Here is an 18,752-nt window from a genome sequence, read left to right as displayed (position 1 = left end):
CGTTTCAAAGCTTAACGATAATTTTTTAATCAAATTTTTCTTTTATCTTTGCTCGTAGATTATATTACAAAGTTATCATATCCAAATAACATCTTTCTATTAAATACATTTTACGATGATTATGAATAATTACACGAACGTGAACTTACAATAAATTCCATTTTCACATCTGTAATTATTGCAGAAGCATAAATCTCTGTTCGTAAAGCATTTGTATAGTAATCACACGCGGCATTAGTTCATAATTATTAACAACCCATTAGGAACAGAAGAAAAATCTATTAAATCGCATTGAAAGTCTGTCAGGTTATGAAAGTCTATTAGTGACCAGAAATGATCGATTGATTAAAAAAGCTGTCATCCTATATTTACACGCACATTCGCAGATAGCGAGTCGGATCAAAAAGTTGAACGACACTAGAACGACAGTTATACGATTCTCGTTGTCATTATTAAATCGTATTAAAATCAGTGCAACGATCGTTCATCTAGCGATGCATATATATGAACAAAGTGACTCGCTTCTTTTCTTTCTGTACATTCATTCTCTTTTTTTTTTCTTTTTTCTTTTTATCTTCGACAATAAGCTGAAGCACTAGATGCTGCACAGTAGTACGTACACAGCACACCGACACACACACGCACGCTACATACGCACACGTACACGCTTGAAAAATGCGCGATATGCAGAATATGCATTCGGGCTCTACATTAAAATGTGCGAATAAGACATACGGCATACGAAGGAATAGAATAATAATGCTGAGTGACAATAAAAATGGCATCTGACTTGCGGCGCGTATCATTCGCAATCGAAAAATATGCCGACGATGATTCATAATGAATTCAAAGGGACGGTGGTATGTATAGTGAGTAATGAAATTCGTGTGTTTATATGAGAAACCAGCCCTGCACGAATATCTCTGCTTCCGAAAAAATGGTTTTTCAGGTCATCTACCATAATTCTAGCGCGGCTCTGTACGAATTAATTGCGTGAATTTCGACCATTGACAATGTTTTGGCATTTTTGTTTTTCTCTTTTTTTATTTCGGCGGATGGAAAGCATTTGAGTGGCTGAAGCATCGAACCGGTCGAATTATCAATGGATCTATAGTCAATTAACGAGAAAGTCTTTTCAGCTGTTCGTTGAATGCATCTTTTTAAATGATGCTTATTTGATGGGAAGTATGAGCTCTTTATATGGTTTAGGATACGAATTATGTGAGTCCCTTCAGTGTATACGTGGGTGAAAACTACTGATATGTGATAATCATGCATATTCTATTAATTTGAAGATGTTTACAGAACAAATAATGTTTTTGGTTATAGATGTTCACATAGAAAATTTTTATAATTATCATTAATTAGAAATGCATTGATAAATTGATAAGTTGAAAAGAAACAGTTGATCAAGAATTCATGCTATATATCTGTAGAATTAAAACAGTTAAACACTCATTATACAATTCGTTTGGATCATTTATGTAATTTTTATAAGTTTGAATATTAACGAAAATCTTCATACGTATCCTTTTATTAATTTTTAGAAAATGATATATGTGGTGCATAACACAATGGTCACAACAACGAAAGCTAGCTAGCGCTAAATGAAGAATAACATGATGTTTTTAATAAAACAGAGAACCTCGAGAAGCAATGAATTAAATCGATATCATCTAAATCAAATTATACGTATTAAAAACTTAAACGACTTTATGACAGATGGGTAATTTATCGTTCAAACAACATGTATTTTGCATGAAATTACGCGAAATAATTCTGAAACTTTCAATCGAGAAACTTTACTCATTTCTCGTATTCGTTGAATAGTATTTTATAATTCTTGAGAGTTACGTTCAAAATAACAAAGATTTTCTTACATGACCGATAGATTTCATAGGAGAAAAATTTCGTAGGAAAGTTTATAAATTTTGTATATTTTTATATTCGCTATAAAATTAGGGATTGGAAAGAGATCGAGGATTAAGCGTAAAGTATATAAGATAGTCTAGATGAAAGTTGAAGAGTGAAAAAAAGTCAGAAGAGATTGGTATATTCGTACAGGCCTAGTCTCTACAGCTAAATCTAATATGATGGTTCAATGGTCGCGCAATCATCTACGCCTCTCAGTGACTACGAGGCTCGCCATAACAGTGTTTCGTTGCATTAGCAGTAAAAAGGAAGACTCTCGTGTTCAGGTGTACTAGACGAAAGAGAAAGATGGATATGGAAAAGTGAAAAGGAAAAAAGGATAAGGGTTTCTTTCATGAATGTAATACGCGCTCGAAACGTTTTTTTTTTTTCATTTAAATCACATCCAGAAACCTAGAAAGATATTGAACTATATAAAACGAAGAACTGAAAAATGCAGGGAACGAATGAAGTAAATGGAAGCCTACTTTCTTGCCATTGCATATGGTATGATGATTGAATGATCGTGCAGCTTGGGTCTGGGTAAATTGCAGACTTTCAAAGAAATTGTTAATTCACATATATGAATCCTAATATTTCGCTGCGAAAAACATTTTTAATCAAATATTTTCTTTGAAAACTCAATATCAAGCGTACCGATATTGCACGTATATATATTATACATAACTATTTATTTCAAAATGCACAATCAATAAACAGGTATATGTGACTATATTGATTAGTTGTTAAATGGCACGCTAAGATTATAGCAAGAAAAGAAAACCAAACTCACGAAGGAAAATGATTAAACACACGATTAACTCACGAGCAGTGCCTCCACTTTCGGAGCGTTTAACATTGACGTATCGTTCAGAACTTATTTACTCAGACTCACACCGCACACGGTACACAATATGCGTGTGTTCAAACGTAATATGTAATGTGGATATGTATATATGTATGATAAACGCATAGCCTTCTAACTACAGCAGTCCAATCACACCAGATCAAGTGGCGGTACTTACTAACACTGGCAGAGGCTTAATCCTGAACAACTAGAGCGTTGAAGAAACAGAAAAAAGGAAGATCGATTAATTAACATGTTCATCAAAACTTGATCTCAGGCTGAATGTTCGAATTCTAGTTTTTGTCATTTTTCTTTTATCTTTCTCTTTCTCTCACATTCCTTTCTGGTATAATTAAGAACAGACGCAAGAAAAAGAAAAAGAAGAAAACGAAAAGAAAAGAAAGAACACCTACTGTTGGGATGTCGCGGGCGTCAACGCTTCCGAGATTCACGGTGCGCATTGCTGTGACACATGCAGTATCCCTTCTAGCTCTCCTCTCGAACTTGTCGAGCCGTGAAACTTCGTATAATCGATTTGTTCGATTATACGAAAATAATCGAGCTCGTAGCTTCGCGACAGCCAAAAGCGTCACCAAGATGCGAGCTGGAGAACCAAAGACTACGGTACTTTTCGTCGTTTCGTAGGAAAAATCGATTCTTCTTCGTTACATCGTCGAGAGTTATCGAAACATTTTTTGGTTCAGTTTCTGTAAAAGTCCATTGATCCGGCAATCGCTACAGATCTAAAGTTGAAAGACACGACAAATAAAAAGTATCTCGACGTAATAGTTGAGATTTATAATCGATTTTCCAACAACGATCGAGCAATGTCCGTTTTGACAAGCGTCGAGCAACGTCACAGTTTACTCACGTTCGAAGCTACGATATTGGGCGGTTAGTCACGCTGTTTGCGGCTCATCTCCGCAAAGACTTTACAGTTACAATGCGGCCTGTTGAATAATCACTCGTTCAAAGACGGTTTCTTTTTTTTTTTTTTAGACTGTACAAGTACTTCTAACGAGAAAAAAAAAAGATGAAAAAAGTGACAATGTCTACCATACACATATACTTCTATAGAAAAAAGAGGAAACATTAAACGGCTAGTGTATGTATGTACGTGAGACGGTGAAGCATAAAGATAGACAGACAATGAAGGCATTCTATAAAGACCAGTTTCATAAGAAAAATCACTTTCTATTTTCATATACACTTTATTCGTAATGAACCATCGCACTTCGTTGTATCGCGCGAACTATTCGATATTATTGAAATAGTAGTATATGAACATGAAACTGGTCTGTAAGGAACCATTGATGAGGGCAAGGAGTCTCAGGAATTCAAGCCGCACTGTTCTAGAAAAGTCACTGCGAGTATGGCCTCGCCCGATTTCTTAACAACGTTCTCGAAGGATAGTGCACGGAGAAATGATGATCGAATGGCTGCCGGCGTGCATCGGAAGCTATGTTCTACTTTAAAGAGAGCTAAAAAAAAAGTGGATCAGGAAAGAATAGTTGACGAATGATAGGTAAATAATGGGGATCCGGGAAGAAAGGGAACACGACAACTTCTACACAGTGACATAGCAGGTACTGCACTATCGACAACTCGTCTGGTGGACTGACTGCTGCTGACGCTGTTGAATTCTCTCTGCTTGATTTCCATTGGAACTGCACTCTACCATCGAGTGTCTGGCCAGAGGATTCCTTATTAGGGTAACGGTATTCTTGGCCTTGCATCTCGTATGTGCAAATGCAAAGAAATAGGACGCGCACTATCAAGCAAAACATCGAACTATCTTAACACGTTTCACGATGGTCACGTAGAATGTACATCTTTTTCATGTTAGTCTAGTTTAACCACTGATCACCTAAAAATACGCCTTTTCTAATTAGTATTCTTTTACAGTTTTATAGTATCTTCTTATAACAATCTTTTCTAAGATTAATTTTGAATAAAAAAAAAGAGCATGTTTCATAAAAGAGCATGTTTATCGTTATGAAAGATACATAAGTTATAATGTTAAAATTTAGTTCATACAGCCGCGTGACTTAATTGATTCTCAAACTAAGGGGATGATATTTCTAAAAATCGAAATTGGAGAATTTGCAGTTCCAATATATATGAAATATATTTACTGGAGGAGAAAGGAAAGTATAGACTTTATATTCAAATTGTAAAAAAGTTTGCGACTGTAGAAAGTGATGCGATTTCAATTGATTTTAAACTAGTTTCAATCTGTTACGTAGCAGATATATTTTTATATAATCGATGGTTAAATAAAAATATGAAAAAGACGTATATACTTCTACATAATTGGCGTGAAATATGTTCAGAAATCGTGATACGAATTTCTTGCATCCCGATTCCACGAGAGATTCTAATTACTGGCGTGGAAATGACAAATATCGAGTGCTGTAGGTTTCGAACTAAAAGCTCCATTTACAAGGTAGATTAACACCGAGAAAGGCATATTTTACATTGTTCCAGATATTTTTCATTTCCAAGCCAAATTCGATGTATAGATTTTAATAGTGAAAATTTTCATCACTGATCCAACGTTCGTAATTTCGTTCACTGTTCCTTTGCGGTACGTCCCTTCGGGTTGCTACCGTTCAGAGGTTCAAGCTGTACATACGTAAGATAATAATGTTGACGCGATGGATGAGGAGAATAGGCTAAAGACACAGAGACGTAACAGTTACCTAATTTGGTCCACGCATACTGCAACAATTTGTGTGGGATTGGCAATTTACAAAGGATCGTAAGTTAATGTGTAGAGCAGGAAACTTTTAACGAGCTTACGGCACCGAATGATTCGTAAAATTCAAATTTGTATATAGCAATCGAATTAACGAAAGGAAAAATTAATACAAAATAATAAATGCTTTAGCAGTATCGAACTCTAGAAATAAATCTCTCAATTTTTCACTTTCCTTCTTTCATCTCGATTGGCAGGTCCTTCTCACCGTCTTGTCAGATCTTCGATTATAATGGCGAACGTATAAATAGGGAAATTATCACTCGTAAAATCAACTAATTGCACCGTGAAAAAATTCATTTTCCCTTTCGTCTACAATATGGGAGTTAAAAAAACGTTTCTTGCATTTTGGACAATTATAAACGTAAAATATAGAATGTAAAATATAAAATATAGACTAAAAGAAAATACAATTTTAAATTTCTATGTTTAAAAAAAATGTTGAATTAAGTTGAACTGCTCTATTTATATGCTCGCTATTGTAAATAAAATCTCAGATCTAAGAGATATTGCCGTAACCCGTAGTGATAACCATGGACAATAGATCGGTGCACAGGGAGAACAACACGAGTAATCATAAATTTCAGGTAATAATATATATATATATATATATGTGCGAGAGGGATCGGAGTCCGCGCACAGTGGTCGTCGTCTATATATATATCTACGACAAACAGAGAGAAGAGAAATCACGTTGGAGGTGACGTGCGACGAATCATGATGTTCCAGCAGTTCGTGCTTTATTATATCTTCGTACAATGCACCGCCGCAATAATACCGCTGTTCGTTTTGTCGCCGCCGATGACGGGTCTCTGCTTTCGCGTCCGACACTATACGTAACAGAGAAAGATCACTTCCCAGATACAACGTGTGATACAATTCGTTTTCTTATCGTTAACACGAGAGAGAGATGCCCACCGGTACAAACGACCAGGGACACTTACGTTTTTCTTTTTTGCGCTATGCCAGCTGAACGAGGTCCACCATTGATATTGGTATCTCTGGGACTCAGAGACTGACACAGACCTAAGCGTATTACAAGCGGGTATATGCATGGATCGTTAGGGGTTTCGTAAAAATACAGATCGATATTGTAAGCGCGATTGCTTAAAAACTGCGGCTTGGTTAAGTGTGAGTAATATGTTGCTGCACAAAACAGGAACGATTAAGTGTTAGAAAATAGTTAAGATTCGTTTCGAACACCGAACGTCGCTTTTCTTCCTTGCGTTTCGCTACTGTAATTTGTGAAATAATCACATATATCTTTAAACAGCTTAGATTAAAAATTAAATTTTATTAAATCAATTTAAAAATTATTTTGAATACATTTGATTACTAGCGTGAAGAATTTATATGTCTAATAATTGAAAAATAAAGTTGGTGATCAGTTTGAGTATTTGAACGTTTGCCTGTTTTGTGCTGGTCCATTTAGTATGATCGGAACGACATAATAATCGAGATAAATCTTACATAATAGAATCCATTACATTAGCAGGTTTTACTTACACATGTAATAATCGATAAACTTTCGAATTTCGTGTAACATTTATATATGTATGTATATGTATATATAGTACTTTCCGACACAATTTACAATGCTTTACAAAATCTATCTCAATCAAGCCGTCTGTACACATGTAGATGACATGGCCTCACCTCGTGGTGATATTGCAATCTCTTCATGTTGGATAATGAAACAGGATCGCTGGATCAAACATCGAAACGACATAGAGCTATATACATGTACAAACTATGTACAAAAATCGAGACATAAAACATCACGCTTGAGCCGCGAAATTAGGATTTTAATCGTACTGTCTGTCAAGGGAACGTCGATAAATAACAAAATTCCAATACTCTTTTTTTTTTATTTTGAAGACCCGACTAGTTCGTTATGGAATTCGGTAAATATCAGGCAATTTTTGGTTCTAATCTACATTCTTTAAATTTTTAAAAGGTAAAAGGGTTTCGGAAATATGATGAAAAAAAAAAAAAATAAAAAGGATATTGCAAGCAAGAATATTTATATTGGGTGTGTAGGAATACTTTTTATGGATTATAAAAAAAGAGATCTCGATCTTGGACACAATACTTGATTTATATTATATGTTAAACATTTAGTTTATATATTTAAAATTGAATAATTCATTGAATAATAAAATACCATAGCTGATATTGTTTGATTCAATGACGTTTACTTTCAAATTTTGAGCTATAGTCTGTATGTTTGAAGATATGAGTAGCAAATAATATAAGCAATATTTTTAAAGATAAACTACTCTGAAAAATAAAAATACATTGGAGTATTACCTCTACTTTTTTAAAGGTAATATTATTGAACATATTCAACGTATAAATCATCGAATTTAGAATAAGAAAATATTATCTACCTTTAACCAATGAAGAGCAACAACTTTTATAACAAACGTTTAATATTTTTCGAACAATTTTTCAACGCATCTTATCGCCAAAAAATGAAAATTCACCTAACACTCGTATCGAATTCCGTCGCGAACCAGCGAGGTGTAAGAAACATAAGAATTCACAAATTATCTAAGTTCTCCTATAAGGCAATGATCTCGCGTTATATTTATTTCATACTCGTGTAAACTAAAATCAAAAGGAAATTAAAAGAATTGCAATTCACGTGACAATTAATCAAGAAACTATTGTCTGAATCATCGGACCACGTAAACGATCTGTATTGATGCGTTCCGTCCTTTAGGTACGAGAAACGTAGGAGCTTTTACATTACAATAATTTGTTTACAGCAAATCGTCGTTATTGTTGTTCGCAAAACTGATCGAATCCTCTGAGATTGTGTTAAAATGCAAATTTACGAAACTTAAATTGGTGCGGATAGAGAACGTAAAACTCATCGTAAGATTGGCTACCCTCAGCTGCATGTTTAGAGATGTTTGCACATTCAGTGACATTCATCTGGACATTTCTAAGTAAGGAGAATCCACTCGTGTTGAGGATGCGAAATGATTATGATTGAAACGCGTGTTGCCATGACTTCAGGTATAACAATGATATTTCTACGATACTCGCGTGTTTATACCAAGAAAAAATCAAATCGCACTACTTGCTCGGATCGGTGATTGATCATCAGATGATTCGCAATTTGTCAAATTTATTTCTGTAAAATTTGATTTATTTTATCACCAAGTTCGTATCTATCAATGCTGATAACTTGTATTGTAATTTACGATTTCCAAAGTTTCACTAATAATATTAATTCAATTGTGCAAGCTGATTCAAAAGTAGCTATATTTCGAAGTTGAAGGATTAAGCTACAGATGAGTGTTACTTTTCATTTTTATATTCCATCATGTTATTTTTATACGATTAGTTCATTAGCTTGATATTGAAATTTATTTCAAGTATATATGGCATTGTTGACTTCAAACATATTAAAATATTGCAACTTTTATGATCTTTAGTTTCTACATTATAATCGTCGGTATAAAATTGTACTATACATATATTGTACCATTGCCACATAAATATTTCCTCCGAATTTCATACATAGCTTTATCAATCAAATTTCAGAATTTCTAAATTCCCAGATAATCCTAGAATTTTTACTTTTTCCAATTCAGACTTCAGAATAACTACTTGCGAAATTACACATCCATATATACGATATTCCTATGTGTCATTTTTTTCAATTGCAGCTTTTTCAATAAGAGAAGTCATTAACAGCTAATGCTTAATTCTATTCAAGAAATATTTTATAAATGGTGTAGAAATTCTCTCTTGCTTGGATCTGAAATTTGCAGATCCATAGCTGCATAAACTAACGATTTAAAAAGAATAGTTTCTTCCACATAAATAAATTCAATCACCGATTCGAGTATGCATCGCGTCGTGCAGGAAATAAAAATGTCGGGAGCGTTCAAATGTAATTCGCGCGATCGAATAAAATTGTTCGAACGATCAAGATCGAGAGAAATCGCACAGTATGAATTAATTAAAATCATGATGCAAGAAAACTATAGTATATAATATATACCGGTCAGAAAGGAAAGCTTTCAACGTTTGCAAAGATATCCTTCATGCAGGTGAGGGTATAATGAGGGGTGTAACAAAAGCTTCTTTACGACAAAAAACAACAAACAACATTCCAACACATGTTGTAACGAAAGGTGCATTCCTTACGAAACTTGTCCGCAATAATATTACTGTCTACCAGAACGAATGTGATTATCCCGACGTTATGGAATAACAGACAAAATAAAAACAGAGAAAGAGGAAAGGATATAAAGACAGAAAGAAAGAATAATAAAGATAAAGATGAGAAGAGAAAATATTACTCAAACAGAAAACAGAATGAGAAGGACTGGAGGCAGATTGTCCCACTTTACTTGACTAATTTCATTTTAACTCATTTAGCCTCTACATTTAGAAGAACAATGAATAATCATTTGGGTAAATTTTATGTTAGTCGAAGAGAAATAAATGATGTTATTTAAAATTGTGTAATCAGTGATGTATAGATTTGCTTATAAGAGATTCAACGTTCGATAGCTTTCGAAATAACTGCTCAAAAAATTAAAATTTCAAAGAAACGTTTCGTTCTCCTCTTTTTAATCCATTAGATCGCGTACTGCGATAATTACGAAACTTTAATACTGTTTCGGAAATATATCCCTCGAATGAGAGCAGTGACAAAGGTATTTAGGATGGTCACGTGAAATGGAACGCACCGGTAAATACGTAGAGATAGAGAACACAGAACGAGAGAAATATATAGAAGGGATCGAAAGAGAGAAACATGCAAACGCGCCGTGGACTCGAAAGCGCCGACCAAAGCGTTTTGTTACACCGCTCGACTATTGAACTTTGCCTTCTTTTCGCCTGTTTTCGTCTGCGTTTCTATTCATCATTGCTTTCTGTTCTTCTTCTTCCTCGTTCTTTTTTTTTCATTTCGAATTTCACAGGTACGGATTGCGGGATCGCACTTAATTATCTTCTATCAGTGAAAATGAGACTCGTCCCTGTTTCGTCGTTTCGCTGCTTTGCACGTGAATATATGTAATTACGAAACGAAACAAGGCGCAAAATTCGGAATTCGTCGGCCGCGACTCAGGACTCTGCGTCCACGTTGAAATACCGACACGCTTGTATCAAACTGCCTCGACGTTGTCTCTATATGGTGCCCATGAATAGTTGACTTATGGCCAGTTATGAGACAGACAACGAGCTAAGAATTATCTACCGTATCTATGTTCGCGATTTTTCTGTCTGCACATCTATATATACGTTCTGTGTATTTTTCTCAACAGGGCGAGACGTATTTCGTGATACTTTTTTCAAACAGTGATTTTTCTGTGATAAAACAAGTCTAAAATGTAAAACAGTAATGTTTCTTGGAGCCTAAATTTTAGAACATCGATAGGCAAATCTTCGATAAGTTTTTGTTCGGACGATCAACATTAACCTTCTTGTTTTAAAGTGACTTATCTAGAATCTATTCAGTCTTCAATATACAAATATAAGTGCTAAAGTGATAAAGTTCACTTTTTGTCAATTTCTCAATTTTGATACACACGTGATTAATGTTCGATACTTGGGAAACAAATAACTTACTTATTATAAGTAAATTTATTTATTCTTATAAGATGATATAAATAATAATAAATTCTAGGATAAATTTAGAAAGTTGTGTTTCTAATATTATCAGTTTTGTGCATTTTTTAATTAGCAAAGTCGATCGGTGTGATTTCTGAATGATCAATATGTTGAAATATTTGCAATTCCCTGTATGTTTGAAATCTTTCAAACAAAGTTATATTATACAGGCTGCTATGAAATAATGATGAAATATTTTAAATTGAATGGAAAAGGACAGAGATGACGCAATGGAAATAAAGCTCTAGTTTTATTTTCAAATACGATATTTTTTTTTAGGTAGATAAGTCATTTTAATTGAGGAAGGCAATATTGCTATATTTTGACTGAATTGGATGTGTTGCTTAAAGAAGTAATTTGTCACAGCTTTGTGTACTAAAAATGGAACTGGTTCGGTAAGCAATAAATATTGACGCATTGCATTATTTATTGCCTAATCAAAGCTACCATTAAGCTTGGAAAAGTGTGTCAGACTACTACTTTGTTAAATGCAACCCATTGCTCGTTTATTAGAACGCAATATGATGATACTTTGCGGAGAAAATTGATAAAAATGATCCAACAAAAGTCAATTTTTTTAAAAAGGAAGTTTCACGTAAATAAAAAGTTTCATACACTTTCTACTTATTTTCAGGAAAATCACCCTTTGTATACGTATACGATGAATCACGTCGCCCCCTGTTTGCGCAGTTATTCTACGATAAATCATCGGTTTATTTGGTGCCATAGTTTTCTTGGTGTTTTTCAAGATTGCAGCATTTGCCGACAACTTGTAGAAATATAGTTCTTATGAAATTTGAATCTTAAGTTTATTTAAAATTTTTAATAATAAAGTAATATCGTTAATGAAATGAAAATGAGAGATAGATCATTATTACGAGCAGTAAAATTTAACAAATCTGGTAGATATAAAGAAATAAAGATTAATAGTAATAAGTCTCAGCTCTCTCATTTTGTGTCAATTCAATTTATATAGATAAATAAATGTAATATTTATTCATAATTATGAACCTAAATTTTTATCAAAAATTCTGAATAATTTAAGTCGTCCTATATTTATGCTAAATGCAATTAATTGTTCGCACAATAATTAACAAAATTTCTTTGTATAAATTACGTTTTCGAAATTACCGATAAATGTTACAAATTTGAAACGAAACTAAGAAAACCGTGAGATGTTTGAATATGAGATTTAGCGTAGAATAACTTGCGAGATAACGTATGTTATGCGATGCTGGGTATTACTTCTATTAAGCTCATATTTTTCAACATTTCCCAGAAATTTTAATTATATCGTCTCTATACGTGGAAAACAAACTCTGCATTAAAAAATAATATAAAATTTCACGGTCATAGTTTCACGTTCATTTCCGAATGTGTGGTATAATTACCTCGTAAATTGTTTGTACTAGGCTCGAAAAAATTTATAGTCGAAACAAGCATTACAATGCATTTTAAAACAAATATATACAAGGACTAAATAATTATTATAAACGATCAGAAATATTTAAAAAGTATGTAATCATATGCTTTGTATATTTAATACTTCAACACTCACTCAGACTAGTTAACAATTAATATTGTCTGCACTGTGACGTATAATAAATATCCATCTACCCAGAATCGACATTGAGTTATAGTCAAACTTTTAAGAGAAGAGGAAAGTTCGTCTTTCCCTTACATATTTTTTCATCGCAAAATTACTTTCCTCCGTACTCTATTTGAAATGAAGCAGTTAAATAACAAATGTATAAATATTGTATACATACATACGTAAGTATATGTATATTTGAAGCAGAAAAAGGAAGGGAAAATATTCGTGTTTATGTGTATGTGTATATATGTATGTTCAAAATCCTGCGCTATAATATGTATACTATATGTATATCGAATTATATATCTCTAATTTCTAATTGCGCAAAACAAGGATGAACGTAGTAATCAAACGTTTTAATTAAAAAATCACATGTAAGCTGAAATCGAATGGCATTTCATGTTTGCGAGAAACATTCCTTCTAATTTCGCGAAATACTATTCAACCAACTGATAAATTCACGATTTTGCATGTGTGTGCTATTCAAATATAGCTGAATAGCATAGATAACGCGTAATTTTGCAGATCGATAATCACGACGTGATTAATCGAAAGCAGCGTGGGAAATTCGTAGTAGCAAAGTATGTTTCACTTTGCGTTAAACCTAATCATCACAAAGATAAATCACGTGAGAAAACAAATTATTCAACGATATATCGAATCGTAAAAGTTTGAATCTCTGTTGATGAGAGGTCATTGGGTACTGAAATAACATCTATCTATATTAAGCTGAAAAGTGAATATTTCTTGTCTTCGTACATTTTACGGTTCACATATAGAGAAAGAAACCGGAACTGGAATTATCGAACGAAGCATACCAAACAATTTGCGAAACATGATAAATTAATATTATTTGATAATGTGAATAGGTATTATGATCATTTTAAATTAAAATTTCTCTCTCCGATATGTGAAACGGCAAATCAAGCTCGCTATAAAAAATTCATCGAATGTGTAATGGATTTAAGTGTTTTTTGTGTTTAAATAATATTTTGAAAGTAGACAATGCAATAAGTGTATATGTTTATGTGTGTGTATCTGTATGCCTTTAAGGAAATCAGTGAAAACCTCCGTTTAGCAATCACTGAATAATTCATTCAGTTTACGCTCACACGTCAAAGTGAATTTAGTTTGGACAAGTACATTTGCAATGGTGGACGAAAATTACGTTATTTTCTAGTGGAAGCGACAGTTGATATAGAAAGAACATTGTACCTATTCAAGCCCGTTCTTTTCATAGTTCGTTAGCAGATGACTGAAAACCTCATTTGTAGAGGGAGAAGAAATGGCTCAATTAAATCCTAGTTAGCTTCATTAAAAAAATCTGCATTATGCTTGCTGCTTCCCGCGCACCGTTCATAATGAATTTATAACGTTATCTCGTACTCCGTATTAGATACCTCATTTTAACATTAATTTCACTCTGTACGTGTGAAGTAGAGTTACTATATGTATATATATATTGATTTTATAAACGTAATTTCCTAATATGAGATTATTCTCGTACTTTTTCGGTTTATTGAAGACAAAATCCATATATTTCATTAGTTTCGAACATACAATTTCATAAAAATTAGCTTGGAAATTAATTAAAGAAAAAATGAATGGACAAATGTATTTTCATCTAGGTATAAAATTTTAATAAAACCATTGTTTTTAGAATATTTGTTAAAATATGAATTGTCTGGCAATGTAATATATCGTTTAATTAAAAGGAGAAAATAGATCATAATTAATTTTAATATAATTACGTTATATATTACGAAGAATTCGCAAAAGTATCAGATATCATTTCAGATAACTACATTTAATAATTTGCACGTAAAAAACTTTGGAGATATCAAAATTGAACAGCAATCTTTTGCATTAAACCTCCACATTTGACCCAGTTTCGATTCTTTTAGCAATTCAATTTCCAGTACATTGAAATTCGATGAAATTCTATCATTTCTTAATGCCTATTGGTTCATGAAATTCACATTTATTGTTCTACTCTCTGAATTTTACTTAAGTATAGAGCGTTAATGTCTATGGATTTCTAATGTCAACGAAAATATTAGGCGAAACCATAAGTAATTTCCAATTAACTTATCTCACAGTCAACTAATGCATCGATCATTCGTTAGCATAATACAGTTATTATTAAAAAAAAAAAAAAAAAAAAAAAAAATAGAAATGAAAAGAAATTAATTCACACAAAGTAGGCAAAATTATGATACAAACGTTATGTAATACTATAGTTTCCATATTCTAATGCGAACTAGATATTAAGTCATTATCAAAACTATTGGACGGACGAATATTTTTTAGAAAGGATTGACTTTATTTTCAAATATCATTAAAAAGCTATTTTACCCTGCTTACGAACATTTTTAGAAAAACGAGTCGGTTTGCTTATCTTAAATGTTTGCTATGTCTATATTGTAGCAAAAGAATTTAATGAGTGCGGATTGGAAAAATACATTTCCATTAATGACATTGGAAATTACTTGATAGTTCACCTAACTCTAGAGACAACTTTATACTAACATTCTAAAAATAATAAAAAGAAATGTCATATATATATATATATATAAATTTTGTTTAAATCGAAGAACAAAAATAGCCGATTGTGATGTTCAGGTACGAATATATAGAGATTATATTGAAACTTTATAATGAAAGATATATTAGAAGTTATATATTCACACATATATATATGAACCCCCCTTCTTACTTTCGAGAACTGCGATTCTATATTTTAATACTTGCCATATATTGAGAAATATTTTGCAGTTACATCGCTACATCTACAAATAAATTATGTTTTCCTAATCGATTCACTTTTCGTAGAATCTAGGTTTATTAAGCAACTAGATATTCACGTAAACCATTATGTAGATACCATTATTCAACGTAACCTACACTTTAATTCCTAACATGTTGTATACAACACGCGATATCAGAATATACGTAAAAATCGCCCTAATTAAAAAGAAAATATCGTTTTCAGTAACTCATATTTAATTACGTCAATTTATATGTAAAGTAGAGACATGTTTATCAGTTTAATCATTCTGAATAAATTTGCTCCTTAACTTTGACAACGAAATGAAAATATGTAATATCGCATAAAGAATGTGTGTAAACAATTTAAAATATAATTTAGTGAAATAATGGAAGAAATGTTTGTAACGACGTATAATTAAAATTGTATAATTAATCAGATCTTGCAAAATGTAAATAAAAATTCCTTAAGCTACTTTTTAAATTTTAATTTCTTAAATAATCTCATATATTTATTTATTTATTTTTTTAGTAGCTTAAATACTGACATAAACTATAGAAAACTATCTCAAATTCTAAGTTAATATCAATGTTCATAATCTTTGGTACATGTGTTTCAAAAAACACTCGAATTAATTTCAATATCTTTCTTATAGAAATATGCAATACTATTAGCTGATAAGCATCGATGGGCTATATTTTTATTTTGTGATCACTATTATATGATCAATATTTATTTCACGATAAAGTGTTCAATTTACGTTTGAAACGCATAAAATTAAACGCAATGATTTCAAGAAGTGAAATTGCAATCAGAATTTCAATTCAGAACGCAAAGTTAATGCTCACAGCTTTAACGCTTCGCAGAAGCTCTCTAGTTGTTTAACTGCGTAACACCAGATGTATTCCACGTGGAATCAAAACACGACGGATGCGAGTACACAAGGTACACCGTAATCCACTATACGAATCGCCTCTTTCCGCGTTTATCCTTTCGTGAAACTTGGTGTGTAACTATGTATAAACTAGCGACTACCGGAGGAACTTCCCAAGTTCCATTGTAATTCTATTCAAATCATGCTCAATCTTCTACAGAAAATTAAACGCGTGATACGAGACTAAATACAAAAAGGAAACTTTAGCTGTTCGCTTTAGCGATAAATAGTGATTAGAAGGTTTTAAATAATATTAAAACATTTACGAAAATTATTCTTTTAAATGGCACTGAAAGTAACTAGATAATTTTTAATCATAATGTAATTAAAATATCCACCAATATTATTCGTTTTTATATAATATTAAAACATTGTAAAATACAAATCTTGCGTTTGTAGAAATACGTATTATGAATAAACTTAGGGCGAATAAAAAAAAAGAATACAAATTGACTAGAAATAATTTGTACCAAATTCGAGCGCTCTCAGTAATGAACTTCTCAAAATTATCTTCAGCCGTGCTTTAAGATGGAATTCCTTATTTAATTTCAAGTTACATCGCATCCTCTTATTTAACGTCACCCTATATAGGTGAACTGCAGGCTATCAAACTGTATAACTAAATATCAGACAATTAATTTCTATGATCACAGTGACACGAGATGAAACAGTTATTTACGGTAACATAGTTTATAAAGCGACAAGTGTGTATACCTATAGAAACTACGTATACCTGTCTTTTAAATGTGTTTAATTATCGCGCAGGTTGTGAACTATATCTACGATTTAATTTTCGTACTGTTAGCAAACATAAAATTAATATTAGGTAGTAAGTCGAAAATATGTAGGTGAAAACATATCAACTTTAAATTTTTTAATTAAGTTATATGTATGCCGTGTTCCCGAAATATGTAATCAACTAAACTAAAGTACTCTACATATGACTAACGTTCAACGTTAATGAAGATAGCAAGACAAATATTCAAAATGTTAAATGACAAGGACTTATTGGCACTGCGTCACGTAATGACGATATAATTTTTCTTTAACAAATGAAAGAACTACAGAATTTTTTGTGAATATGTAACAAAAGTGTAAAACCGAAGTACGCTTCAATAATTTGATTTTCAATATCCCTTGGACATTTCAATATACCTACGACAATTTTACATAATCCGACAATTAATTTATTTGAAATTTTATATTTGGTAATTAGTGACGTTATATAGTTATTCACAATTACGCTTGTTTTATGAGTATTGTTTCATGTAGACCGGTAATAAACGCTTATCGAAACAATTCGTAATGAAAAACCTATAAATCTCACTCGCCTTTAACTTCTTTAACGTACGATTATATTGATAGAACTGTTTCTCAATATCATCAAATCTAAAGTAAATAAAATAATTTTTTAATAGATATACAGACACAAAAACAAACTATACAACATTATCTATATTATCTTAAAATTGAAATATTAGTTTGTTGTACATGAACTATCTAATTTTACAAATAAATAAAATCTTTCAACAAATATATAAAGACTGGAGGATCCATTCATGTGTTTTACCCAAAAAGAACTAGTTCTATGTACTATTACGGTATTCATTAGTACAATCATAAAAATCATAATTTTGTTTCACAATAATTAAAGTTTATTAAATTTGATGGTTCATATTTCGAATAATATCATTTTGAATAAAGTGAAACGTTAGATTTCAGAATTTTGCGATATTTCAAAAACATAATTTAACGTGAAAGAGCTAATACATGAAAGCCCAAGGAACATAGCAACAATATTCACATAAGAAACAGCAACATGAATGACAGAACTAGACTAACAATCCTTCACTCACCATCAAAGAATCTAAGAATACAAATTTAACGAATATCAATTTCACTGTCAATATATTAATTACCTATTAATATCTTAAATATCGTTATTTAATCTACTTACGCGTTATAAGAAAATACTTTGATATTTTCCAAGCGATTGTAATCAAAAGCCAGATTGATCGTTAGAGAAGACCAATTGAACGAAATCGAACTGGAAACTATTTCTAGTTGAACTGGCGCTAATAAAATTATAAGAATATGCCGGATCAACTTATCGAAGACTCTTCATGTTTAGGATTTTCGCGACCTGAGAGCCGATAATGGGTTGAGCCGTCGTTTAGGCGTGCTATCGGTTGACGAGGAACCGCTTTTGTTTTTAGAAGACTTAGATTTATTTTTCTCCTTGCTATTGGTGGTCGAGGAGGTTTTCACTGATTTTCCGGATTTGCTCGCGGCAGTGGCCGAGCC

General features: G+C 32.1%; 1 protein-coding gene across 10 annotated transcripts in view; it reads right to left on the bottom strand.

Moving 5' to 3' along the window:
* Positions 1-18,752, bottom strand: part of LOC100749869 (peripheral plasma membrane protein CASK) — a 263,940-nt gene that overhangs the window by 11,513 nt on the left and 233,675 nt on the right. For 7 of the 10 annotated variants that reach the window (XM_024364715.2, XM_024364716.1, XM_024364719.1 and 4 more), the window contains one exon: positions 2,937-2,966. The exons of the other annotated variants lie outside the window; for them this stretch is intronic. In XM_024364715.2, the coding sequence (XP_024220483.1) occupies positions 2,937-2,966 (30 nt within the window). The remainder of the gene's footprint in view (positions 1-2,936; positions 2,967-18,752) is intronic. 10 annotated transcript variants of the gene reach the window in all.

Source organism: Bombus impatiens, unplaced genomic scaffold (assembly GCF_000188095.3).
Source record: "Bombus impatiens unplaced genomic scaffold, BIMP_2.2 scf_0102, whole genome shotgun sequence".
In the NCBI taxonomy this organism is placed as follows: Eukaryota; Metazoa; Arthropoda; class Insecta; order Hymenoptera; family Apidae; genus Bombus; species Bombus impatiens.
Note: the sequence above shows the minus strand (reverse complement) of the source record. Positions and strands in the feature narration are given on the sequence as shown.